General features: G+C 47.6%; 1 protein-coding gene across 6 annotated transcripts in view; it reads left to right on the top strand.

Annotated features, from left to right (window-relative positions):
* CEMI (cell migration inducing hyaluronidase 1) overlaps positions 1 to 26,648 on the top strand; it is a 172,477-nt gene that overhangs the window by 133,010 nt on the left and 12,819 nt on the right. For all 6 annotated transcript variants that reach the window (XM_011760534.3, XM_071100813.1, XM_071100812.1 and 3 more), the window contains 11 exons: positions 7,042 to 7,247; positions 8,591 to 8,660; positions 9,561 to 9,689; positions 12,188 to 12,273; positions 13,195 to 13,326; positions 16,519 to 16,554; positions 16,636 to 16,791; positions 19,488 to 19,668; positions 20,872 to 21,087; positions 24,284 to 24,495; positions 25,434 to 25,619. In XM_011760534.3, coding sequence (XP_011758836.2) covers positions 7,042 to 7,247; positions 8,591 to 8,660; positions 9,561 to 9,689; positions 12,188 to 12,273; positions 13,195 to 13,326; positions 16,519 to 16,554; positions 16,636 to 16,791; positions 19,488 to 19,668; positions 20,872 to 21,087; positions 24,284 to 24,495; positions 25,434 to 25,619 — 1,610 coding nt within the window. The remainder of the gene's footprint in view (positions 1 to 7,041; positions 7,248 to 8,590; positions 8,661 to 9,560; positions 9,690 to 12,187; positions 12,274 to 13,194; positions 13,327 to 16,518; positions 16,555 to 16,635; positions 16,792 to 19,487; positions 19,669 to 20,871; positions 21,088 to 24,283; positions 24,496 to 25,433; positions 25,620 to 26,648) is intronic.

Genomic DNA, 26,648 nt, shown 5'->3' with positions numbered 1-26,648 from the left:
TCCCTGCTGCCTGTAGATAGGCTCTGATATCCTTTATCTTCAGAGGACAGCTTCCTTCATCCCTAATTCCCCCTTGGGCAGCCACCTTTGCTCTTTCCCTTTCTTCACCACCAACTCTTGGGAAGGGTGGCCTGAAATTCCACCAACTCCTGCTTCTTACTCCTGTCCTGACACAAATGTGGGCTTCTCAACTTTTGCTCTCTCTGAGCCTTGGTGATGGTTCTCAACAATGTCATTCAAAATGTCACCACCAAGCTCAGCAAACCCACCGCTGTCTCTCCTTCTTCATTCAATTCCTAACTCTTTCTTGATATGGCAGTTATTGTGGGCTTCAGTAGAACATTGAGGTAAAAGAGAATAGAGTCACAGAGACCTGTGTTTTCATCTGCCAGTGTGGCCTTGTGGGACTGATGGAAATGTTCTGGGACTCAGTTCCTTCCTGTGTGAAGTGAGGATGATGATAGAACTAACTTCAAAGGGTCTTTAGGAAGATTAAACCAGACAATGTATATGACATAGTCAGCAATGATATTGAATAGTATTACTTATTAAATAGTATCACTGTGTGCCTCTGTATCTAACTGTGTTCTGTGTAAACATCTCTGGTTCTGTAAGATAGTAGCAAGTATCCAAACAAACAAAAAGAGACTGGCCTCTGTAGTTAAAAGACCTTGGCAAACACTGCATACACGTCTTCTTTCCCTGTTTTGGAAATTCATGATGAGTGCTAGCAGAGCAAAGGCTTGCAATAAAAACACATGCTTAGCTTTGGTTATCCTAGCAATGCCTAAACTCATTCGCGTCTCACAAAGCTGGTGTTCTGTAACACAGTTTGGAAAATACTTCTCACTGTATTGATATTGTCAATGGTGTCTTTCTTGAAATGCAATGGTTAGCACCAAAGCTGCAGGATGCAGGCAGATGTGGGGTGCAGTCTGCCTTCAAAGGAAGGCTCTATGGCACAGTATCTGTAGGCTGGATAGCGGGAGTAGGGGATGCAAAATGGGCCCCCACTTCATCTTAACATGTGTTTCTCAACACTGAGGCAGGACATAGGGGGAATCACCTTCCTGTTTTTCCTGGAGGAAATGAATCCATTCCAGTACTTTTGTGGAAGCACAAAATGACTTCAATATGGGTTCTACTTGTTTCTTCCTCCCTTTCCTCTTTAAGGCAGAGAATGGGAGAAGAAACCATGCCCTTTCCTTTCCTTCTTTTCCTCCTTGTGCATTGCTCAAAATGTTCTATCTTTGACATAAATGCTCCCAATAGCCACAAGATGCTTGAAACCAGGATGTCCCCAACAGGCTGCTACATGTGGCCCTGCAGGTTGTGCCCTGCACTGCTCCAGGGGTGCCATCTATATGGACTGCAGCCAGTCCCCAAGTGCCCCAGCCCCAGGGACACATCCTCCCTCTGGCATCCTATGAAAGATGGCTGAGCCCTCTGTGTATTTGGCAGGAAATCCAGTGCCCTCTCTCCCTGACTCACAGCTCTGGAATTTGTGGGAGAGGCTTCGGCTTTTCCTGGTTACCTCCCTCTTTCAGTTTCTTGAATTCACATTCTCACTCACTTCTTGATTCATGTAGCTGCTCTCAACTTGGAACTGCTCAACAGGCTCACCTCTCCTGCTACCTAGACAGAACTGATTTATCAAGACAGGGGAATTGCAATAAAGAGTTTAATTCACACAGAGCTGGCTCTATGGGAGACTGGAGATTTATTATTACTCAAATCAGTCTCCCCCAAAATTGGGGGATCAGGGTTTTAGGGATAATTTGATGTTTAGGGGGTGGGAAAGGGGGAGTGCTGATTGGTCGGGTCAGATATGGAATCACAGGGAGTCCAAGCTGTCCTCTTGTGCTGAGTCAGTTCCCAGTGGGGGCCACAAGGTCAGATGAGCCAGTTTATCCATCTGGGAGGCACTAGCTGATCCATTTAGTGCGGAATTTTAAAAATATCTCAAGCACTAACCTTAGGGTTTACAATAGCGATGTTGTCCCCAGGAGCAGTTGGGGAGGCTTGGAATCTTGTGGCCTCTAGCTGCATGACTCCTAAACCATAATTTCTAATCTCGTGGCTAATTTGTTAGTCCTACAAAAGCAGTTTAGTCCCCCCGTAAGACTGGGATTTGTTTTGGGAAGGGGCTGTTATAGTTTTTGTTTCAAAGTTAAACTATAAACTAAGTTCCTCCCAAAGTCAGTTTGGCCTACGCCCAGGAATGACCAAGGACAGCTTGGAGGTTAGAAGCAAGATGGAGTTGGTTAGGTCAGATCTCTTTCACTGTCATAATTTTCTAACTCTTGTAATTGCTGCAAAGGCAGTTTCAATCTCTCCTTTCCATATGAACCCAAATATGAAACCCAGACCCTTGTCCTTGATTTCCCCAAAAGTTTCATTGGCCCAGGGCTTTTACTGGTGGATTGGGGTAAGAGATGCAGAGGGAGAGGGGGTACACTAGAGATCAGCACGGAAACCAACAGTAAGAGATGGAGTAACAGGTCCCTCTATAGACCAAACGCTTCCCCCTAGGCTACTGCCTCCCCACCCCCAACCAGGTTATTGAGTTCTTTTCCCCTCCTCTTCATTCTCCCATCCTCCTCCCCACCTCTTCTGGGCTGCCTTAGAAACTCATTCCTTTCCTTGTTAGGCAGAGTAACTTGGTTGTCCAGGTTTTTTCTTCCACCCGGTTTTAATTTGCATATTCAAAAACTCATTAAGACACTCACAAACAAATGACCCACCACTCTACTCTATGGCAATCTTCTTTTCAGCAGTTCAAAAAGAAATTTTAAAAAAAAATGGCAGAAGATTGGAAATGCCGGTCTTCTTTATAACATGGTTGTATTTGTTGTCGAGTTTCTCAATCACATAAATCATATCACACCCACCCTAGCAGGCAGAAACAAGTAAAGTTCACTTCTATCTGTATTTGTTTGTTTTAAACAGCAGTTTCTTTTACTTGCTGTATACAGGTTGATGGTGGAAATTATTACATACAGATATGTCCTGATTTGCACAGAATGGTCCATTTTTGACCTGTTGTCCCAGCTTAACTACTAATCACACCTCCTTCACTTCAAAAGTGTCCTGGTTTAGACCATAAACCAAATAAAATGGTCACACCCTCCCCCGCCACTGAAGCAGTCCCTGCTGGCTCTTTCTAGCTCTGTGTCAGGCAGAGCCCAGGAATTTTCTCCTTCACAATCTTCTGCCTGGACCACACCTAAAAACAATTGAAGACTTAAAACAGTGTTCAGGAATTGCTTTCACAACTACCAACCAACAGTAGGGAGGAAGATATCCAGAAGAACAAAGGGAAAAATACAATTTGTGCAAAAGAATGGGGGGAGAACTTACGCATTACTTCTGGTTGGCACACATAGGGACCGAATGGCCACCTGTGAATCTATATGCATGTTTGTTTATGCAGCTACTGTTTATGTATCTGCTATCTCTATCTATCTATCTATCTATCTATCTATCTATCTATCTATCTATCTATCTATCTATCTATCCATCCATCCATCCATCCATCCATCCATCCATCCATCCATCCATCCATCTATCTATCTATCTATCTATCTATCTATCTATCTATCTATCTATCCATCCATCCATCTATCTACGTCTATCATCCCAAGCTACGTCACAGTTTAAATATTTAACTCTGGGTAATGTTCTAAGGAAGAACAATCTCAGAATGTTAGAGCTGGAAGAAACTTTAGACATCATCCTATCACACAGGGACACTTACGCAAGTCACACACAGCAAGTTTGTGGCTAAGTAAAGACCTGAACTTGTGTCTTCTACCCCCACTTCAGGGCTGTCCTCGGCCTTATCATGCTTCCCTCTTGATTCTGTGTGCCATCCTCACCCCACTCCTAATGAGAAGAAAGAAATGCAGCCCAAAGTGAGAGCACCTTTTTCTTTCTGGCATTGTTGAGTATTGATTAACACACAGGTTATGGACTCAGACAGATGGGGAATCAAGTCCCAATTCAGTCCTTGCAAGAGAAGTGATGTGGGGCAACTTTCTAAGTCTGTGTCACTTATAGAATCGTAGTTGCCATGAGGTTTAAATAAGATAACATGTAAAAACATTTAGTATCCAATAAACAGTGATCATTTTTCTTCCTTTCAATGAGGGTTTTTCTCTCAGGAGTTAGTTTCTTTCTCTGGCATTTTTTAGAATAAGAATGTACCTAACTCATTATTTACTGCTATTCAGAGAAAGACTACCCAAAGTATGATCCACACAGCAGGGTAAATGGGTTCCTAAGATTTAGAAAGAAAGAGCTATGGGCAGGAGGCAGGGGGCAGGAGGCAGGAGGCAAGAGGCTTGAGTTTGATCACAGCTGCAGAATGAGGTTGCTGAGCATCCTGGGACACTCCATGTCCCTTCTCTGGGCCTTGGGATCCTCCTTTGTAAAGTTGAAGGCATTACACTTGACCTCAGATGTTCTTGCCTTTTTCTCCCATGCTTGTCTGTCCAGGCTATTTATAACAAACTTTTCGAGCTTAATAGGAGAAAGGAAAGCAGTCCCATTGGCTGACCTTGATACTGATTGACTTATTAAACAGGTGAGTAGGATTCAAGATCACACCCTTGCCTATTACTAAAGATGAAGGGAAGGATGTTTATTCAGAAGAACAGAGAGCCTGCCTGGAACAGAGCTACATGTATGTTGGGTTCTCCCTTATGGAGTGAGGACACAGAAAACCATGCTTCTAGCCTTGACCTTCTACATATGGCTTATGTGACCTTTGGCAAATCACTTACCTTCTCTGAGTCTCGTTTTCCTCATCTCTAAAAAAAATAAAAATTGAATAGAGGATGGTGTGAGATTTCAGCAAGATTAAAAAGTATAAGAGGCCAGTCCAGTGCTGGGATATGGAGTGTGGTTTGAGGATGCTTTTAAAGGATGGCTGCCTGGGAGTTGGGGAGTAGGCGGCTATTATATGAAAGACCCTGGGCCAGGTGCAGTGGCTCACGCCTGTAATCCTAGCACTTTGGGAGGCCGAGGCAGAAGGATTGCTTGAGCCCAGGAGTTTGAGACCATCCTGGGCAACATGGTGAAAGCCCAACTCCACCAAAAATACAAAAATTAGTCATTCGTGGTGGCGTACACTTGTAGTCCCAGCTCCCCGGGGGACTGAGGTGGGAGAATGGTTTGAGCCCAGGTGGCAGAGGTTGTAGTGAGCCGAGATCACACCACTGCACTCCAGCCTGGGCAACAGAGCCAGACCTTGTCTCAAAAAAAAAAAAAAAAAAAAAAAAAAAGCCTGGAAGGAACTGTGGTGTCTACATCAGGGCCTCTCAATCAGGGATGATTCTGTCACCCTTCCTCCCTTCTACCCAATGGAATATTTGGCAATGAATGTCTGGAGACATTTTTGGTTGTCACAACTGAAGAGGTTTTCCTGGCATCTAGTAGGTAGAGACCAGGGAGGCTGCTAAACATCCTGCAATGCATAGGACAGCCTCTCGAAATGTTCACAGTGCCAGGGGTGGGAGGTGGAGGGTTGTTGCTGGTTGGTATGTGGATTTTCCGGTGATGGCATGGTGGCAGGTACTGAATAGGTATGTGTTGAATTGATGTCATCAGGAAGCAGGAACTCCCCTGGTGGATGACATCATTGGGCAGTCTGTACCCAGGGGTGGGGATGAAGGGTGTAAGATAAGGGAGGCATTTCTCGCCATTGCCCCACTGTGTAACAGGCCACCTTGCAAGGAAGTGAGCATCTCTCTGGAGTGTCTGAGCAGAAGTAGGGTACCTGTTTGCCAGTTATGCTTGGGAACAGAGTCTGGGATTGGACAGGGAGGTGGGGCCCAGGCTAGAGGCCCTCTGAAGACCTGAGTTCTGAGATTGAGGAGTTTAGAGATTCAGACCCAGAAGGGGCTTCAGAGATCATGGAATTCAAGTCCTTCATTTTTGCGGTGGAAAAAAAGTGACTGAAGAGAAGATAGGAGTCTTGTCTGAGATCCCCACGCTGCTTGGATGTGCTGCTGAAACTACATCCCTGGTATCTCAATATCCATGCAAATATTCTTTCTGCTTTCCCCACTAACTGTGTATTCCAAAAAGGAAACCAAAGAGCTGGAGTTTGCAGCCCTTTCTAGTTCTGAACCCAGGTGTTGCACATGTGGCTTGATATGCGTCTTGGGCTAACAAGCTGGCTTGGATTTCTGGGTGAGGGTACAATAAGGAGAATCTATACTGGTCTTAATAAAAAGCACACCTGCCCCAGCTCAGGTGCTGCTCCTAGATGAAGTTCCCTCGTCCACCCTTCCTCAGTGGGATCTCCTCTGTGGAGTCCCTCCATGGTAAGTCCTTGTACGCGGGGCACTCAGCTGTGTGCTCCATCGAAGTGGGTGCGCATGGCCCAGCCCATGGCCTCCTCTTGGATTCACCTTCTCACGTATGATATCTTGCCCCCTTTCCTACCCTATAGAGCCTCACCACTCCCAGCTCCTCCAGCTGGAAAGGGCTTTTAAAAGTCACCATCCCTGGCACAGCGCAGTGGCTCTTGCCTGTAATCCCAGCGCTTTGGGTACCCAAAGCAGGTGGACCACGAATCAGGAGATTGAGACCAGCTTGGCCAACATGGTGAAACCGGGTCTCTACTAAAAACACATAAAAAATTAGCTGGGTGTGGTGGCACACGCCTATATTCCCAGCTACTCAGGAGGCTGAGGCAGGAGAATCGCTTGAACCCTGGAGGCAGAGCTTGCAGTGAGCCAAGATTGCACCACTGCACTCCAGTCTGGGCAACAGAGCGAGACTGCGTCTCAAAAAAAAAAAAAAAAAAAGTCACCATCCCACCCCATGTCCCACTTTCCCCAGGCCTATCACTTGTGTCCTATTCATCTCCAAACCCCCAATGCTCCTCCCAGGGCCCAGTGTATGGCTGAGACTATTTAGTGTTTGTTGAATGAATGAATGAGCACATGAGACTATTTAGTGTTTACTGAATGAATGAATGGGCACATGAATAACTGGATGCTTGGTGAAACATCCCTGTCTTGACCCCTGCAGACCAAGGACGTTGTGGGCTATAACTCTTTGGGCCACTGCTTCTTCACGGAAGATGGGCCAGAGGAACGCAACACTTTTGACCACTGTCTTGGCCTCCTTGTCAAGTCCGGAACCCTCCTCCCCTCAGACCGTGACAGCAAGATGTGCAAGATGATCACAGAGGACTCCTATCCGGGGTACATCCCCAAGCCCAGGCAAGACTGCAAGTAAGTGCCTGGAGCCCTCTCTGTGTGCTGGGGGGAAGGGGTGTGCATGTGTGAGCAATGTGTTCACTCAGCTCAGCCCAGCACCAGACTTCTGCACTTTGGGGCTCTGAGCAGCTTGGGCCTCACAGCCCTTAACCACCTACTGCTCCCGCTTCCTGCAGAGCAGGTGGGAGGGGTGTCTTCTCTCTTCTCCCTTCTCAGTTCGCCTCATGTGCATTTTTCTTGTCCAAAGAGGACCCCTGTTCTCATCTGCGGGGCTTCTCTTTATCCACACAGTGCCCTTTGATGAGAGGAAGTGGCTGTCACCTCAGCTGCCACGGAGGCCCCAACCACACGGACCCTTTTCTAGATATGGAGAGAGAGAGACACAGAGACGGGGTGATATCTCTCCGCAGTAAGCCCTTCCAAGTGCAGCGCCCCTCCCTTAGAAAGGACTACTTTCCAGGCCGGGCGCGGTGGCTCAAGCCTGTAATCCCAGCACTTTGGGAGGCCGAGGCGGGCGGATCACAAGGTCAGGAGATCGAGACCACAGTGAAACCCCGTCTCTACTAAAAATACAAAAAATTAGCCGGGCGCGGTGGCGGGCGCCTGTAGTCCCAGCTACTCAGGAGGCTGAGGCAGGAGAATGGCGGGAACCCGGGAGGCGGAGCTTGCAGTGAGCCGAGATCGCGCCACTGCACTCCAGCCTGGGCAACAGCGTGAGACTCCGTCTCAAAAAAAAAGAAAAAAAAAAAAAAAAGAAAGGACTACTTTCCTGGGTTCCTCTGACCTACAAGTATTTTAGAGCCAATCTCAGACATCACTTGCACACTGCTTCTATTTTCAAGACTCATGCTTTTTGAAATTTCTCAACATTTTAAGTGCTTAAACGAGCACCACACTTTAATTAGAAAACTGGGTTTCAGAATAAGTCAATTATTTCTCAGATCTCTGATAAGAGACTCTCAGGCCTCCCAGCACTTTGGGAGGCTGAGGTGGGCAGGTCACGAAGTCAGGAGATTGAGACCATCCTGGCTGACACAGTGAAACCCCGTCTCTACTAAAAATACAAAAAAAAAAAAAAAACAAAATTTAGCCGGGCGTGGTGGCAGGTGCCTGTGGTCCCAGCTACTTGGGAGGCTGAAGCAGAATTGCGTGAACCCGGGAGATGGAGGTTACAGTGAGCTGAGATTGCGCCACTGCACTCCAGCCTGGGTGACAGAGCGAGACTCTGTCTCAAAAAAATAATAATAAAAAAAGAGACTCTCAGGCCAATATCAGAGTGCCTGACCTGCACCTGCCGTGTGGCAGGATGACCCCTGGTGGCCTTTATCTGACTTCAGGTATCTCTGCCCTCCCTGCAGTGCTGTGTCCACCTTCTGGATGGCCAATCCCAACAACAACCTCATAAACTGTGCTGCTGCAGGATCTGAGGTGAGCAGAAGTATCCCTTCTTTGGCAGAAAGTGAGGGTAGGGACTGAAGTCTGGGAGACAGCTCCTGAGGCTTACCTTGAAGTATCTGTGCTCTGAGCCCCAAGCCCAGATATCCATGCAGACAGGCTTAGCTACAGTGAAGAGGAAAACAACAGACTGGGGGTGGTAGGGCAGGGGGTGTCCTTTGGACTTGGTTTTAAAGGACAGCCCTGTCACTTCATAATACACTGGTGACCGTAGTTAGTGAACACTGAATGCTTTATGTATAATAAATCATATTAGAATGCCATGATTTTAGCTTAGAAAGGTACCTGACGTATCAGTGTTGTAAGTTCACATAATTTGATTTTTATAAGAACCCAGTGACGCAGGTACTATTATTATCCCCATCTGATAGGGGAGGAAGCTAAGGCTAGGAGAGCTGACATGCCCAGGGGCACACACACACAGCTGGGAGGTGGCGGCCACAGCATTCCATCCACACAGCCCTGCTCTCACCCACCCATTCATGCTTCTGGCCTTCCTTGGGACCCTGACCTTGACCTGGAACTTAGCTTCCTTATCTGTAGAATGAAGGGGAAAGCAGACAATGAAATCTCCCTGTGTGTCAGGAAGAGGAGTTTAAGCCCACAGTGATTGAAATGCAACAGTTCCGAGCCATGTCTGATAGAGTAGGAACCCATGACGGGCTTCAACTCTCATGGTGGGCTCTACTTGTCACTGTTTTCCCTCCAGACTGGACCACACGGAGGTGTGTGTTGGGGGTAGGCATTGAGGGCTGGTGTGGGTGACGGCACTAGATACTAGACCCACCTCCAGCGTGGGCTGCGTGGCCACCTTGCCCAGGAGCTCTCTGAGGCTGAACGCTGTGGCTTTTCCCTTCTGTCCTTCCCCAACAGGAAACTGGATTTTGGTTTATTTTTCACCACGTACCAACGGGCCCCTCCGTGGGAATGTACTCCCCAGGTTATTCAGAGCACATTCCACTGGGAAAATTCTATAACAACCGAGCACATTCCAACTACCGGGTAAGTCTTTCCAGACTGCGCCTCTCTGGCCAGCCTCTCGGTCCCCTTCCCAGGCCTGCAGATGATTAGAGCCGGGACAACCAGTTGGCGAGAGCTGGGAACAACTGCATTCTTAACGCTGGTCTCGAAGAAAATGGAGCAGCCTTGTGAGGCCTCCCAGGCCATTGGCCACATTCTTCACACAAATCTCCTGTGGTGGTTCCTGCACGGGCATGGACTTAGCATATGGCCAGAGCCAAAAGGAACAAGTTGTGCTTTCACTCATGCTGACGGGGGGAGAGCTTCTCTTGGTGGCCCCTGAGCTGGGCACCTGAATTTGGTTTGCAGTTCACTTGGCGGGTCTGGGTGTAGTCTCAACCATGAAAAGTTAGGCCTGATCCATAAGCTGAAGGAAATCAAGACGTGGCTCTGAAGGAAGGTGGAGGCAGCATTGGCATCCTCTTTGCTGTTTGCCCTTGTCTTGTTTCTTGGGAAATGAATGGGTTGCTGCATCTGTACAGAGCTCAGTGGGCAGGTGGGACACAAAGTCCTCAGTCATCTTCATTTGCTCATCAATATGTCCTAAGCACCTGCTTTTGTGTCCAGCACCAAGCTAGGCACTGGGGGACAGAGGGCATACCAAGATGACTGGGATCTCAAGTCTGTCAAGGACCTCCCAGTAAGGACAGCAGTCAAGACCAGAGTCGTGGGGCATAGGAATGGAGCTTGGAGCATGGCTGAGACCAGAGACGCTGTTTGTGGGGGCAGAGGTGGTCTCAAGGATGCCAGGGCAGTGCACAGGCAGACTCCCAAATGCCTAGGCTGGTGTTCTGGTCCAATCCCTAATGATACCAATGAAGAAAAATTGATGTTCCTCAAAGGAAACGGATACATTCAGAGTCAAAAAGTAAAAAGATTTGTAAAAGCCCAACCAGAGAGAAGACCAAAATGAAGAGATACAGTCTCAGAATAGATCTGTGCTTACACCTAGGAGATGGGGTGGGGCAAGGGGCGAGCAATTGCAGGGTGGGGCAAGGGGTGAGCAGTTGCAGAGTGGAACGGCAGAAAGAGAAGAAGAGTCCCCAGGCAGTGTCATATCCCAGGAACTAGGAAGAGGGTAGTGTCATCGAGCAGTGAGCAGAGGTGTGGAGGACAACAGTCTCACCTTGACAGAGGAGAATTAGTGCAGGGTATCAGAGAGGGCATTTTAGAGGCTGACATGGCCCTCAGAGAGCTGTCTTCATACAAAGGCAGGTGCAGGGGGCATGCTGCTGTTGGTGGCAGGGGGAACAGTGGAGAGAATGTGTTGGCTGCTTGTCAAGAAACCCCCCACTCCCACCCCTTGGGAAGGCTTCATGAGAAGAGAGGTGGGCCACATAGAACCTAGCAGGTGTGGAGAGGCTGGAAAGGGGAGGAGTGCATGCAGGTGAATGGTTTCTAACAAGCAGGGATGCAAGGGCTTATGGGTGGGGCGGGGGTGGGTCTTGAGGAAGGTGGCAGGTCTCATTCTCTGAGGCAGGGAGGGAAGGAGTGAAGAGGAGCCTCCAGCTGGATGATTCAATTGTCTAAGCTAAGGAGGAGGTCCCGCCCTTGGTGTTCATGCCCAGTAAGCCTTGACTCCACATCCACAGTGAGAGGGACCTGTTCCAGGAGGCCTCACCTGGGGTCTCTTATTGGGTCCTCATAACCATCCTGTGACATAGGTGTTACTAGCGCATTTTGCAGATGATATCACTGAGGCTAAGGAGGTGAAGGGACTTGCCCAGTCAGTTAGTGGGAGTAGAGCTGTGAGTCAACCCCACATCATCTGACTCACATCACTGCTGCTGAATTATAAGCCAGAGGGAGAATGACATGACCACAGTGCCCTCCAGTTATCTAAAGAAGAGAAATCTGAGTTTGAGCATTCACAAGAGGCCAAGAGAATCCAGAAAGGAATGAAGACTGAATGGTGGCCTCCCTGGGCAGCATCACTCAGCTGCCTTGATTTCTCCCTACCCCATGGCTGACAAAGTGGACATATTTAGAGTCAAACAAGAAAGCCAGATTCTGTCTTCAAGACAGACAGGAGCTAAAATGAGACTGTGGGAAGGTCACTGTCCCCTGTCCAAGGTAACGATGGGACTTAGGTTCAGCATTTGCTTTAAATCACAGCAGATAAATTTCCTCCGAGTGTACACCTGTTGTTCTTGACTTGGGGCCTGGGTTGTCCAAATCAGTATGGGTTCTGCACATGGACTTTGCCATTTGGCCTTGGACAAGATATATAATCTCTCTAGACCTCACTTTCCACATATGCTCCTCAAAGAGGTCAAATATTCCAGATTTGGTCTGAGCAATGCAGAATAAGGCAGCATCTTCACCTACCTTACTGTAGATCCTCTACTTCTGTTGATGCAGCCTGAGAACAGAGCCGGTTTTCCTGGAGCATTCAGAAGTATGCAGTGAGGCTGAGTGTGAGAAGATGCCTTTAGCCCACAGTAGCAGTTAATGTGTCCCTCAATATCTCTTCCCTGCAGGCTGGCATGATCATAGACAACGGAGTCAAAACCACTGAGGCCTCTGCCAAGGACAAGCGGCCCTTCCTCTCGATCATCTCTGCCAGGTACTCAGCCATTGGGAAGACACAGTCCATGGTGACCTTGCACTCCAGTTCCTGCCTCCCCCTCCTTCAATCACTCATTCATTCCCTGAGCATCTGTTGAGCCCTTGCTTTCTGCTGGGCATTGAGCTATATGCTGGGGGTACAATGGTGAAAATCTGAGCAGAGTAAAGTCTGAATTAGGATTCCAGCTCCAGTAGCCAAAGGAAGATAGAAATTCCCAGAGGTTTCTAGATCCCTCAGCAAAGTGAATAGCTGGTAAGTCAGCAGAAATGAGCAGGGCCACAGTAGGTTGGGCCAGGATGAAAAGATGAAGAGAATAGAAGGGAAGAATTTTACCATCAATTTAATGGGAAAGAACATGCAGGTCATGCCTATAAATAAACCTACTGTTCAGTTGAAAGCCAGGGGCAACTTTTAAAAGGTGCTTTAAAAACCTCAAGGTAATTAGCAAAACCAATCTCCTTTAAAGAGACAAGTTGCTTGCTCTCCATCAAAAGTGGGTAATATGGTAACATGATAGTCCACTCCGTTTTGTAGCTAAGAAGTGCTCAGAAAAGGCACTAGTTCAAGGTGACCTGCCAGATAGTGCGAGAGCTGGGTATCTCCAGACTCTTCTCCTGGGCCACGAGGACTATGTCGCATGCCCTTGTGGGAATGGCTGTCTGAACTTTCCTCTGTGCTTTGACCCACTTGGGGGCAGGTTCTTCAGTATGTGAGGAGCCTGCATGGGCTGATGGAGGAGTGACCTCTTGCTTCTGTGATGAACTCAGAAAGTTCATTCCAGAGCCCAGGCAATGCAAATGGGTTTCTGTTTAGTCAGTGCCTTCCTGGGCACTGTGAGTAGAGAGAGGCTTACAGAGCCCAGAAGCAGAGGTGTGCCCCCAAAACCACCACCTGTGCCCTCCCCATGGTGTGCTGCAGATATAGCCCTCACCAGGATGCTGACCCGCTGAAGCCTCGGGAGCCAGCCATCATCAAGCACTTCATTGCCTACAAGAACCAGGACCATGGGGCCTGGCTGCGCGGTGGGGATGTGTGGCTGGACAGCTGCCGGTGAGTCAGAGTGGCGTGTGGCTTTGGCACAAAGGGGGCATGGCGCGTCTTCCCTCAGCCCCCCACAGAGAGAGGAGAGCAAAACAGAGAGGGGAAGCCAGACATACTGACGTTTGGCCTTCTGGTCCCCCAGCCAGGCAGGGGCATAGAATGGTAGCAGGCAGTGGCCAAAAAACAGCAACAACAAAGAAAAAATCAGAAAAAGCAAAACCTAAAAGCAGCATATTGGCTTCAGCCCATAGTGCCAGGTGCTGCGGGTTATGATTTGCTTCCAAATAGTCATTGGTCTTGGCTCTCTCAAGGTCACACGGCCCATCAGCTAAGGGAGGGAAGAAGAAAGAAGCCAGAATATTCTGGGCACTTACTGTGTGGAAGCCTTAGTTGCATTTCTTTCTTACCATGTTTCTCAAACATATAAATTACAATCTCCATTTTAGAGATGATAAACTGAGTTTCAGTTTAGTGAATTTCCCAAGGTCATGCAGTTAGCTAGTGTTTGAACTGGAACTTGGAGCTACAGTTCACTGGACTCCAAGACTCAAATGAAAAAGGCAGGGAACGCTGAGCTCTCATATGAAGTCCCTATATAAGTGACTGGCACATGCTGGACAAGATCCAGAAGGCACAGTCAGCAGAGCTGGGATTTGTTTCCAGGGAGTATTGTGAAATGTCTCCTTGTCTGCCTTTTGTGTTAAAAATGGGAAATCAGAAACCCTATTAGGAAATAAACATATTTCTCTATTTTATTGTGACCAAGTAAAGGAGAAATAAAGGTGAAAGGGAACAAGATAAATTGAAAAGTATGTGAGGAGAAAAGCAGAGACACAGCATTGACAGAGAAGAGAGAGAGGGAGGGAGAGAAAGGCTGCTCCGATATGCAGAGATCTGGGGAGAAACTGACTTAGCAATGGAGCCCCAGGAAGATGCATGAGAGACAAAGAAGGGGAGGTGCAAAGGCTTTCGGGTCTCCCAGCCAGGCAGGGGCATAGAATGGCAGCAGGCAGTGGCCAAAAATAAACAATAAATTTTTTTAAAAAAAAAGTCAAAAAAACAAAACCTAAAAACAGAGGCAGAGAGACTGAGGGGGCCTTCTTTTTTTTTTTTTTTTTTTGAGATGGAGTCTCACTCTCATCTGTGATGAGTCACCCAGGCTGGAGTGCAATGGTGTAATCTCAGCTCACTGCAACCTCCGCTTCCTGGGTTCAAGCAATTCTCCTGCTTCAGCCTCCCGAGTTACTGGGATTACAGGCATGCGACACCACGCCCAGCTAATTTTTGTATTTTTAGTAGAGATGGGGTTTCACCACATTGGTCAGGCTGGTCTCAAACTCCTGACCTTGTGATTTGCCCACCTTGGCCTCCCAAAGTGCTGGGATTACAGGCGTGAGTCACTTTGCCAGGCCGAGGGGCCTTCATTTTGCAAGAAAAGAAGTCATTCGTTTTAAGAAGAAGGGACGGGAAAGAAGAGAGCTGATTCTGGGTTTCTGAAGGGCATTTAGGGGAAGGGGACAGGGTTGTTCTGATTGGCTCTAGAAGGCAAAAGTGATAGGCATGGAGCAGGTTTCAGCTCTGGAGAAGGAAAAGCGTTCCTACCATATAAGACACCAGTCTATGTGATAAGCTGCCAGGCTCCTTATCCCTAGAGCAGACCCTAGAGCATCCTTGGGAGGGGCACTATGCAGAAGGTGGGTGGAAGCCTTGGGTTGAAGAGAAACTAGATGGTGTCAATGCCAAAATTCTTCGCAGTATCCTAAGTTCGGTAAATCTCTTGGTTCTGGTTGTGGGCATTTCAGAGTTTAGGTCCCTAAAGAGACGGTGAATGCCAGATTTAGGGCAGTAAGAAAAATTGCGAAGACCCCTCCTGCCAAAGTGGGTGTGTCTTTTACTCTCCCACCAGACTCATTCCAAGGTAGCCTAGGATCTGGCTGGCACCAAGGCTGTGGTCCTATGCGTGGACAAGGTTGGTGCAATAGAGGCTGACAGAAGATAGGGATCCCTTCAAGGATTGGAAGAATGAGGGAACCAGGAGCCGAGCACTGGGGGACAGAAGCAATGACAAAAAGCCATGGAGCGGTCTGGGAGACAAGACTCAGGAAGTTTTGGAAAATAAATGGAGTAGACAGTGCCCTAATGATGGGACTGGAATGATTCATTCGAACTAAATGTGCTTCAGAAAAAGAAAAAGGTCCATGTGTCTGAAAGAGGGTGAGCAGAGTATGAAAAAGTACATTGGGAATTAGAGAGCATGCCGGCCACCGGGACCAGCCTGGTGCAGCTGTTGTGGATTCACCAGGCCCTTGAGCTTGGATCTATGAAGGATATAAAGCCATGGAAATTTTAGGGAGCAGAAAGGTTGGTGAGAATGGCACTTTGAGATGAGCCTGGTAGGGTGGACAGGACAGATGGAAGGAGCAGAGGCATGGAGACCAGTTAAATCTACCCCTGGGACACAGGAAGTGAAGGCAGCCACCGTATTTGGCCCTAGAGTCTGTGGTAGCACGGACCCAAGACTCAGCTCTGGATTCTGTGTAGTCCCTTGGCCCTCGCAATCAGACACCCCCCAGGAGCATGCTCATCTGACCCCTAAAAAGGGCAGAGGTGAAAAGGAGCTAACGAGATGGTTCCAGCGCAATTGCAAAATGACTTCCTGCCCTTCTCAGGGCCAGCATCTGCCTGACTTCCCGGAAACTTGAAAAGTAGCTACTGTTGCCTCTCTCTATGGCTGAAACAGTAGTGAAGATGGTAAAAGAAAAAAATAGAAGTGCATTCACATACTCCACCTTTCCCTGGTGCTGGTCCTGAGAGCGGACCAGCTCTCAGGTTCTCCTGAACTCTCAAGTTCTCCTGATCCAACCCCAAACTAAGTCCTGGAATCACAGAGGATAGGGCTGGAGAGGGAGGCTCATGGACCCCAGTCTGCATGCTGTCAATGCCATTGAACATGGAGAGCCACAGAGGTCACTGTTTTCTCTCTAGAGTCAGAGTTGGAGTGGGAGGGGACCCAGAACATCCCCTTCCTGTGTAGAACAGGAGAGCCACAACTCCCAGAGCACACCTCTGCTTACAAAGAGACTCCTTCCTCTGCGTGGTATTCAGTTTGACTCCAAGGGCAGGGAAGTGTCCTTCTCTCCACGACTCCACTGAATGTGAAGCCAGGACATGCTCTGACTATCTATCTGCTCTTGTCCACAGGTTTGCTGACAATGGCATCGGCCTAACCCTGGCCAGGTAAGGGCAACTGTCATTGTATTTGGACCTCTGTGGGATCTTGTCTCTGGACATCTCACCTTAAACATCTTCTCTCTACAGTGGTGGAACTTTCCCATATGATGACGGCTCCAAGCAAGAGATAAAGAACAGTTTGTTTGTTGGCGAGAGCGGCAACGTGGGGACAGAAATGATGGACAATAGGATCTGGGGCCCCGGTGGCTTGGACCATAGTGGAAGGACCCTCCCTATAGGCCAGTAGGTTTGCAACCATGTAGCTCCTTGTTCTGAGTGGCTTAACCTAAGTGGCTGTGTTGGAAGGGAATAACTTAATGGGTAGTTTCTACCTGTTGACTCTGAATTCTTCTGTCCTCTACCAGCCAGAGGAATCATTGAGCTGACTGAGACTAACAATTAAGGGATGAAATCTGGAATGGGGAGAGAGAAGTCAAAAAATGGTGTGGAATATGAGTCAACAGGGTAATGTGGCCATCAAAATGCGTAATGTGTTCCTGGGCTACGTTAATGGGAATTTAGTGTCTGGGATCAGGGATCATGAGTCCTTTTCTCTGACAGCACACTCACTTGGAGTGTTGCATCCACTCCTGAGGATGGGAGAGCGATAGAGTCTGGCCAAAGCACACTTAAAGGAGAATAACCAGGAGGGTGACAAAAGCTGAAGCCATGTCACATGCAGGTTGGGGTCTTCAAACAGGAGACAGGATCATCACTTTGGGGACAACATGGGGGATATTGTTGCATGTTCTCAGAGCTGCTGTGCACATAGGGGATGAGACTCATTCTACAATGGTCCTTAGGGTTAGTTTACTGCAAGAAGGATGGATCTTTTTACATCAGATATGCTAAACAACAGAATAGCAGGACTGTCCTGAGGAGTCCTGGGCTCTGCAGCTGGGGAAGTTCAAATGAAGGTCAGACAATAAGCAGGTGGGTGGAGAGTGAGTGAGTGACTTGGAAGGTTGATGAGCAAACAGGGATAATGAACTCAGTCAATTCCTTGGAAAGCCACAGGCTGGGTCAGTGGTGAGGAAATCTCCCTTCTTCTGCTGGTGTTTCTGCTCAGGTGTGATTTTAAGCCAGAGAGCAAGGTTCAGAGCCTGTGAGCAGCATGGTGGTCCCTGTGCTCCTGATGATAAGATCAGCCCTTCTTGTCTTTCTAAGCTTTCTACTCTTTCTCTAGGAAGATGTAATTTCTACTACTAGAGCCAGGGCACAAAATACACATTGACCTAAAACTTCCAACCCAAGTGGACATGGAAAAGACTTTGCAAAGGCAAAATCATGATCTCCTTCAGCACGAGGTGGGAGAAGCCCTTCCTTCTGTCTAACCTGAGTGACGGATCAGTCCCTTTCAGCATTTGTATGAGTGACCCTGAATCTGCACGTTCAGGGTTTCTTTGCCAAGAGTTAGCAGCCTCCCAGGGCCAGAATGCTCTGATGACTTCCAAAGGTGATCCTGTTTATGGAAACCTATCAGACTGAGGCATGTTCCTCAAATTGCATCTGCAAGTAGGAACCTAAGACCTTGCAATCCTCATCATGGTTGATCCATCTTGTATAGAGCTGGGTCAGGCTGAAGTGTAAAACCTAAGTATAGAGCTAGTAAAAATGGACTGTCTCCAAAATATGTGAAATGAAAAAATGCATGGAGCCACCCCATGAGAATCAGGATTCTAGGTCATGATGTTAATCAATTATAAACATAAAAATATAGAAATGCAAGGAGTCTTTGGTGCCCGCTGAAGGCATGTTACCATGACTGCTGTGGCTAGGGTCTTCCTCAAGGAACCATATTGGAAAGGAAGGGAGCCCAGGGTTGAAGATCAGGGACAACTGGAGTATGGTCTCTCCCTGTGGGCAGATATTTTTTCTGCTTCTTTTTCCATCTTTCTATCTTTTCTTCTTTATATTTACTGTGGAAGAGAATGGGCTTGACCCAGATATAGAGACACCAGCATAAGCATACATGTTGGGTTTGGAGAAGGAGCAAGCCTAGACTGGGGCCAGGCCCAAGAAGGGCCACCAGGAAGCCCAGCCAACCTCCCAGACCCTTGTTTCCTGTGCTCTGCTCAGGAGTCTGAGACAATGGGAGAAGTGTGTCTGAGCAACCTACTCCATGCTAGACCAAGGCAAAATCTTTAAGTCACCAGTTCTTGTCCAGTCTCTCCTACCTCCACGTCCAAGCCTGTGGCCGCTTCCTACCTCCTTCTGGGTCTCAGGGCCTTCTTGGGGTTCTCTGTCAGTCCACAGTCTTGCTTTTCAGTGGGACCTCCCTTTCTTCTGGGGGTGCTGAAAATGTTGCCTTACAATTACTTTTATCACATGTTTATCACCTTCCATTCTGTGTTCTTTTCCCCTCTGTTTCCCAAACCCAGCACACTGCCAGTGTGAAAGGCTTACTCACAGAGGAGAAACTCATGTGGGTCTTAATCTGATTAAATTGTTATAGCAACTAAAGCTAAGGCGATAATGACTAACAGCTCTACCTTCCCAAGAAACATATTATTGGCACGCTCCAGTGGTATTTACAGTATTTACCCAATGACTCTTTATATAATGGAAACACTGGGGGAAATGTTGAAATACAGGACCATTCTCCAAACTCCAAACCAGCAACTAGATGGATATTCATTCACTCATCCATCCATTCATCCATCCATCCATTCATCTGGCAGTCATTCATTGACAATTAGTTTGTCTATACATGCTTTAAATTAATTGATGAATTAATAATTCATTAATTAATGAATCAGTAATGATCTGGGGCAGGGGGAGTTGCTAGAGGTGGGGATCAGGAATGGTTTTACCCAGGAAGTCTCTGCTACCATCCACCTCAGAAGGGGCAAACAACATGGCGTTTAGACTGACATCTTACTTCCTTAACTCCATAGGAATGGACAACATTTAGACTGACATCTTCCTTAACTCCATAGGAATTTTCCGATTAGAGGAATTCAGTTCTATGATGGCCCCATCAACATCCAAAACTGCACTTTCCGAAAGTTTGTGGCCCTGGAGGGCCGGCACACCAGCGCCCTGGCCTTCCGCCTGAATAATGCCTGGCAGAGCTGCCCCCATAACAACGTGACCGGCATTGCCTTTGAGGACGTTCCGGTGAGTGAGGCGCCACGGCAGACTCCCGGCAAACCCAGACTTTGGATGGTGATTCACAAGTCCCCCGGGGCCCAGAGTTTGAGCTATTGCCACCACCGCAGGGGTTGAAAAGCCTCCTCCAACTAGGCTGGGCCATGTCCCAGTTTGCTCTTCATCCAAACTGGAAAAGTACAAGCGTAGGTTGCCCCACAGGTCAGGTCTGGGTAAATGCCCGCTTGCTCTCTCCCTGCTCAAAACTCAGGCCAGCCTCCAGAGGACCCCGACGTGTGGATCGAGGTTCCTAGGCTGTTCCTCCAAGGGTCTTGACTTTGACAAACTGAGTCTTATGACCAGGCCACCTGAGTTGGCACAAAGAATCTAACAAGCCCCACAGTTTCCAAGGGAAGTCTTAACTGATGATGTTCTGTTTAATCTCTCCCCAAGAGCAGACTATAAACAGAGCCTTCCTTGCCCTAGACAGAGAAGGCAGAAGAGGAGCTGAGGATTAGGAGATCAGGAGCAAGGGCTGCCCCGTGAGACCAGCCGGGGCCAGGCCTCCTGTGCATTTCCTTCAGGTTATGGATTCCCAGACTTTTCCCTCCTTCTCCTCCCTGCTCCTGCCTTTTGCCTGTTTGCCCAGTTTCTGGCAGGCTGAGGGAAATGATGTGAAACTGAAATGACTTAATATCTTTACTCAGGCGACTGAGGGCCTGAAAAAGGTCAGTCATGGAAATCTGAGAGGGCCCATGCTGCAAAACTGTCTTCCTGAAACATGCCACACACACATTTTCTCCTGCACATGGATGCCCCCGTGTGTGTGTGTATGTGTAAACGTGTGTGTGCCCTTTCTCATACACACATCACCACCACCTCCCTCTCACACACATTCACACTCACAGTCCTCAGTCCCCCTCCTCCATCTCTGCAGTTGGTGAAGCCTGTGTGTCAGAGCAGTCTCCAAGCTCACCCACAGCAGCCAACCCTCCAGTGAGCAGAGGCCAAGAGTGTGTGCTAGGTCTGGGAGTTGAGGCACGGTGAACCTTTGACTGTGACTCCGGTTGCATCGGAGGGGTCAGCCTTGCGGTTTCTCTCAGTGCCCGAGAGCATCTTTGTTTTGGCTGGCTTGTAACGTCAGTGGAAATCGGAAACCTCGCCCCGGCCTGATGACGGCTGCAGTTTCCCTTCACCTTCTAGCCCTGCCTAACTTTCCTGGGCTCTGTTTAGATTACTTCCAGAGTGTTCTTCGGAGAGCCTGGGCCCTGGTTCAACCAGCTGGACATGGATGGGGATAAGACATCTGTGTTCCATGACGTCGATGGTTCCGTGTCCGAGTACCCTGGCTCCTACCTCACGAAGGATGACAACTGGCTGGTCCGGCACCCAGACTGCATCAATGTTCCCGACTGGAGAGGGGCCATTTGCAGTGGGCGCTATGCACAGGTGGGGACACCTTTCTGGGGGCCGGTCACTCACTTATTCACTCATGCAACAAGCATTCACTGAGTGTCTACTGTATGCCTAGCTCTGTCTCAGGGCACAAAGAGATACAGAATTTTTTTTTCTTTTTCTTTCTTTCTTTTAATTTTTTTCCTCTCACCCAGTAGGATTTTTACAAAGTTAAAATCAAAACACTTGGTAAACAGAATGCTTAGAAAAAAAAGAACCCTCTGGGTCAAATGCTTCGATTCAAGTCAGGTTCCAACACTTACCATTGGACTTTGGGCAAATTACTTGGACTCTTGGAGCTTCAGTTTCCTCACCTATAAAATAGTTGAACTTTCCTAGCGAGATTTTGGGGGTGGTTTCAGAAAATACATGTAAAATGTTTCACCAGCCCTATCCAATAGAAATATAATGCAAGCCATACATGTAATCTTAAATTTTCTGGTAGCCATGTTAAAAAGTAAAAAGAAACATAATTTAATTTTAATAATACTTTAATTGTATTCAAAATACTATCATTCAACATGAATCAGTGTAGAAAATCATTAAACAGTTCTTGTTTTTTTTTCTGTCTTCAAAATCCACTGTTGCCCACTCAATTTTCAATCAAGGGAAGTGTAGTCCTACTGAAACAATAACGTTGTGTTTAATGTGAATTTTTAATTTTATTTTAAATTTATTTTTGCATTTTTATTGCTATATAGTATATTCTCTTGGAGCATGCATGATATTTTGATACATGTATATAATATGTAATGATCAAATCAGGGTAATGGGATAGGAAAAAATATTTACATTGCTTTTGTTTTGAAATTTAAATGAATTAAAGTTTAAAATTCAGATCCTGAGTCACAGTGGCCACATGTCCAGTGCTCAGTGGCCACATGAGGGACAGGGCAGGTCTAGATGGTGCCTAGAATGGGGCAGAACTGAAAATATTAGTTAGCTATTATTATATTATTGTTACTTCTAGTATTTTGATGAATGACTAATGAATAAATGACTAAGGGCAGAGAGGCCTGACAAAATGAATTGTCAGGTTCACAGTGAGCCAGATCATCTCAGAGAGTGAAGGAAACATGTATGAATGAAGACGCTGTCTTCAAAACTATCCTACAAGGCAGGCATTATTATCACCACTGTGGGTGTCAGGAATTGGGGTGTTAGAAAAGAGCTAAATGGTGGTTTGGGTGTGGAGGAGTGATAGGAGAGGGAGATAGTGTTGGGCTGAAGGAAAAGGGCCATAAGGGGCAAAGGGGGCACAGGGTGCAGCTGGTGGGGGTCAGGTGCCAGCGGAGGTGGCAGGGCTAGCATTTAGCAGGAAGAAGGACCACAGGAAGACTGGAGCAGAGGGCAGGAAGCTGAGGGTGTTTCTCTCTGCAGTAGAAGGTGATGTCATGTGCTGAGAATTTGGGGATTGGGCTTGAGGAAAGTAACCTCCAGAGAGTGATAAAGATTTGGAAGAGCTGCTTAGAGAGTGGAAAATGTTGACAAGAAGCTTGTGGAAGGAGCACCTGGCAGTGTTGAAAACCTAGCGGAGACTGGAGGCGGTGCATTTGCAGAGGCATCTCTCTCCCAGGCTGTGGGATTTTCTCAGCTCTGCTCAAGAGCCCGGGGAGAGGCGGAGCTGTGCAATGAGTCAGGGGGAGGCTTCTGCTGCAGGTGTGGGCAGAGGAAGGGCCAAGATCCTAATGGGAGTGAGTGGTTGATGTGATGGTCTGAGAAAGATAAGAAGGGAAGTGGAGTCAGAAGGGAGCTGATGGAGGACAGTCATGCCCTGAGTAACTGAAGGATGACCAAACCCTCAAGCCTGGCATCCATGCTGTTAGCATTACACAGCCTCAGCTCAAGGTCTAGGTATCCCATACGGAGCCTTGATTTTCCTTCCCACACTTTCTTTCTGATACGTTGCTTATCTTCTGTGAAGAAAAGCTCATTGTTAGAGCTTGCCAGATTATCATAACTGGCAACTGGTTAACTGTTATCCATAGTATTTTCCCTTCACTTTACATCTTACAAAATGCTTTAATGTATCCTTTACCTTCTGATACTCAGGGCAAGTCCCTAAGATGGGCAGGGTTGGTTTCTCTTTCCATCTTATATGCGATAAAACTAGAGAGGAAGATAACCACTTCTTTCCAAAAGCACAACATCATTGCACATTGGTGTGATTGTCTCTCTTGGCCACAGTTATGGGGATATCGTTTTATGAATTTGGGATGTGCCATAAAACACAGTGGGTTTTTTGTTTGTTTGTTTGTTTTGTTTTGTTTTGTTTTTTGAGACAGAGTTTCACTCTTGTCCAGGCTGGAGTGCAATGGCGTGATCTTGGCTCACCACAACCTCCGCCTCCCAGGTTCAAGAGACTCTCCTGCCTCAGCCTCCCTAGTAGCTGGGATTACAGGCATGTGCTACCACGCCCGGCTAATTTTGTATTTTTAGTAGAGACAGGGTTTCTCCATGTCTGTCAGGGTGGTCTCAAACTCCCAACCTCAGGTGATCCGCCCACCTCGGTCTCCCAAAGTGCTGGGATTACAGGCGTGAGCCACTGTGCCTGGCCGACACAGTGTTTTAAACCAATGCTGGGCTAAAGCATCCAGGCTCTTAGGTCCCTGGATCTCAATGGCTGACAGTCTTGCTTTCGGTTTTTCCTCTGAAATGAGGCACCATTTATTCATGCAGTGTGTTGTGGCACCACAAGGACTGGCCTCAGGGGCCAGACACTGAGAGGGAGTAGGAGGGAGAAATAGGCCAACACACCCAGGCACTCTCTCAAATGCAGGCAGAGTAACTGCCAGTTATAGGCGAGTTGCATTTTATGGTAGAATTATAAAAGTTCTCTCTTTCTCTCACTCCCTTCCTCCTCCGTCCACATCTCTGTCCTTTGTCCAAAATTTGCCATCTGACTATTATGCAGGCTCTTCTCAAATTTCCACTGGAAGCTCAACAGAACACTTTTATGAAGATGCACAGAAAGCATTAGCTGGATTACACAGTAAGGCCTGGGCTGTGTCCACCAGCAGAAAGAGATGTCCCCTTATTTGGCCTTTCTTTCATTCAAGCCTTCTAAAAAGGGTTCTGTAAAGAGAAAGTGCCTTTGAAAGTGCAGTCTGTAGTCAGATGTTAACCAGACTCTCTTGGAATAACCCTTTGTAATAGCCTCATTGTGTGTTTCCTTTTTGGGTTTTAAAAGATGTACATTCAAGCCTACAAGACCAGTAACCTGCGAATGAAGATCATCAAGAATGACTTCCCCAGCCACCCTCTCTACCTGGAGGGGGCGCTCACCAGGAGCACCCATTACCAGCAGTACCAGCCGGTTGTCACCCTGCAGAAGGGCTACACCATCCACTGGGACCAGACGGCCCCCGCCGAACTCGCCATCTGGCTCATCAACTTCAACAAGTGAGTGGGTGCCCGGCCAGGAGCAGTGAGATCTGTGGGCAGCTGCTCTGACTGAGCTCAAAGCTGATAACGATGACTTGTTGCAAAGTCCTGGCCTTGCCTCTTATGGAACCACAAGCTAGCCCATGTGATTGATCCCTGCAGGAGTACCTAGAGGGGCTGACATCACCCAGGAGTTAAGCATTAAAGGACACAGGCCAAGCCCCCGCTCCGGCATGGGTGACCTTGGGTAGGGCATGTAACCTCTTGAGCCTGAGCTCCTTGATCTTTGAGTTGAGGATAGTATTATCGTGCAGGAGTGCAATGAGGATCTAGGGAGATGAGGTATGGTGGGCACCCAGGACCTGGCATTAGCGAGTGCTCGATAGATGGCAAAAATATCTGGGTATTGTTGTTACCATCCTACAGAGAGGGAAATGAGGTTCTGCGAGATAAAGTGATGAGTGTGAGGGCATCTAGATAGGGCTTCCTATATTTAGATTCAAGTATTTTCTATGCACATTATTTACTTGTCACAGTATTTCTGTGAGACGGACATTGATCAGATGTGGGAAATGAGACCGCAGAGATGAAATGGACCCTACAATCAAGCTGGACCCAGAAGGGGCTGAGCCTAGGTCCTTTGGATCCTGTGCTCTTTAACTACAAAAAGAATGTCTTTTTCCCAAAGTTCCATACGGAGCACCCCCAGGGTTGGCCCTGGAGACACACCAGTGAAGCATTCAGACTCTCTGCTCACAGGCGGCCATTGTCTCTCCCTCGCTCCTTGAACACTGCAACTCAGTCGCCATGGCAGCAAGTGTTCTTTCAAAATTTCCCATACAAAAGTGGAGGTGTCATTTGGTGGAGGTTTTTTGGTCTGTTTCTCCAAGGCATGCTCCAGAGGCCCTGTGGCCTGGACACCCTTGCTTGTAACCTGACTCTACTTCCAATCCTAGGGGCGACTGGATCCGAGTGGGGCTCTGCTACCCGAGAGGCACCACCTTCTCCATCCTCTCGGATGTTCACAATCGCCTGCTGAAGCAAACGTCCAAGACAGGTGTCTTTGTGAGGACCTTGCAGATGGACAAAGTGGAGCAGAGCTATCCTGGCAGGAGCCACTACTACTGGGACGAAGACTCAGGGTGAGCAGGTGCCCACCTGGCTGCAGGAAAGTGGCTCGACCTCATCTTGTCCCCTTGGCCTTTCCAATAAGTCTGAGAACAGCCATGTAGTTAATGCCAATTAATGTAAGACATGTTTCTAGGCATTTTGATTCTAAGGCTGGCTGTCCCATACATTAATGACATTTTTAAAACTGTTAAGCTTTAAAAGTAAAATAAACACTCTATTAAATATACATATACATGTAGGGAATTTACATATTTCAAAAAAAAAAAAAAGTGAAGGCAGTAAATCTTAGAATCCAGAAAACATGGTACATTATCTCAAATCCTCACAACAACCCACTTGGAGCAGAGGATTAAGAGATGGGCAGCCAGGCGTGGTGACTCACACCTCCCAGCACTTTGGCAGGCCGAGGTGTGCAGATCACAAGGTCAAGAGTTCGAGACCAGCCTGGCCAACATGGTGAAACCCCATCTTTACTAAAAATACAAAAATCATCTGGGCATGGTGGTGCATGCCTGTAATCCCAGCTACTCAGGAGGCTGAGGCAAGAGAATTGCTTGAACCTGGGAGGCAGAGGTTGCAGTGAGCCAAGATTGCGTCATTGCACTCCAGCCTGGGTGACAGAGTGAGACTCTACCTCAAAAAAAAAAAAAAAAAAAAGAGAGAGAGAGAGAGTGAAAGAGATGGGCAAAGAAGGCACAGGGAAAATAGGAGAGACTTCCTGAGATCATAGCATAAATTTGACCCAGCTGGATTTGAACCTAGATCTGTCTGTCTTCAAAGCCCCTCACCCTTTTACTAACCTGCACTAGGTTCTATTCAATAGAGATATAATGAAAACAGAATATCTGTTCCTGGGAGTTCTTTGATCCCCTCTCTTAAAAAGAAATTTAGTCTAATATCTTAAGAATGCCAAGCCAGCTCCACAGCGATGTCGATAGCAAACTGTGAGGAGTAAGGGTGAAAGATCATTTGATGGCCCGTTTTCTATTCTTATATGGAAGCCAATGATAAGGAAACTGATAACAGGTGATCTGTCTTAT

This window comes from Macaca nemestrina, chromosome 7, assembly GCF_043159975.1.
Source record: "Macaca nemestrina isolate mMacNem1 chromosome 7, mMacNem.hap1, whole genome shotgun sequence".
Lineage (NCBI taxonomy): Eukaryota > Metazoa > Chordata > Mammalia > Primates > Cercopithecidae > Macaca > Macaca nemestrina.
Note: the sequence above shows the minus strand (reverse complement) of the source record. Positions and strands in the feature narration are given on the sequence as shown.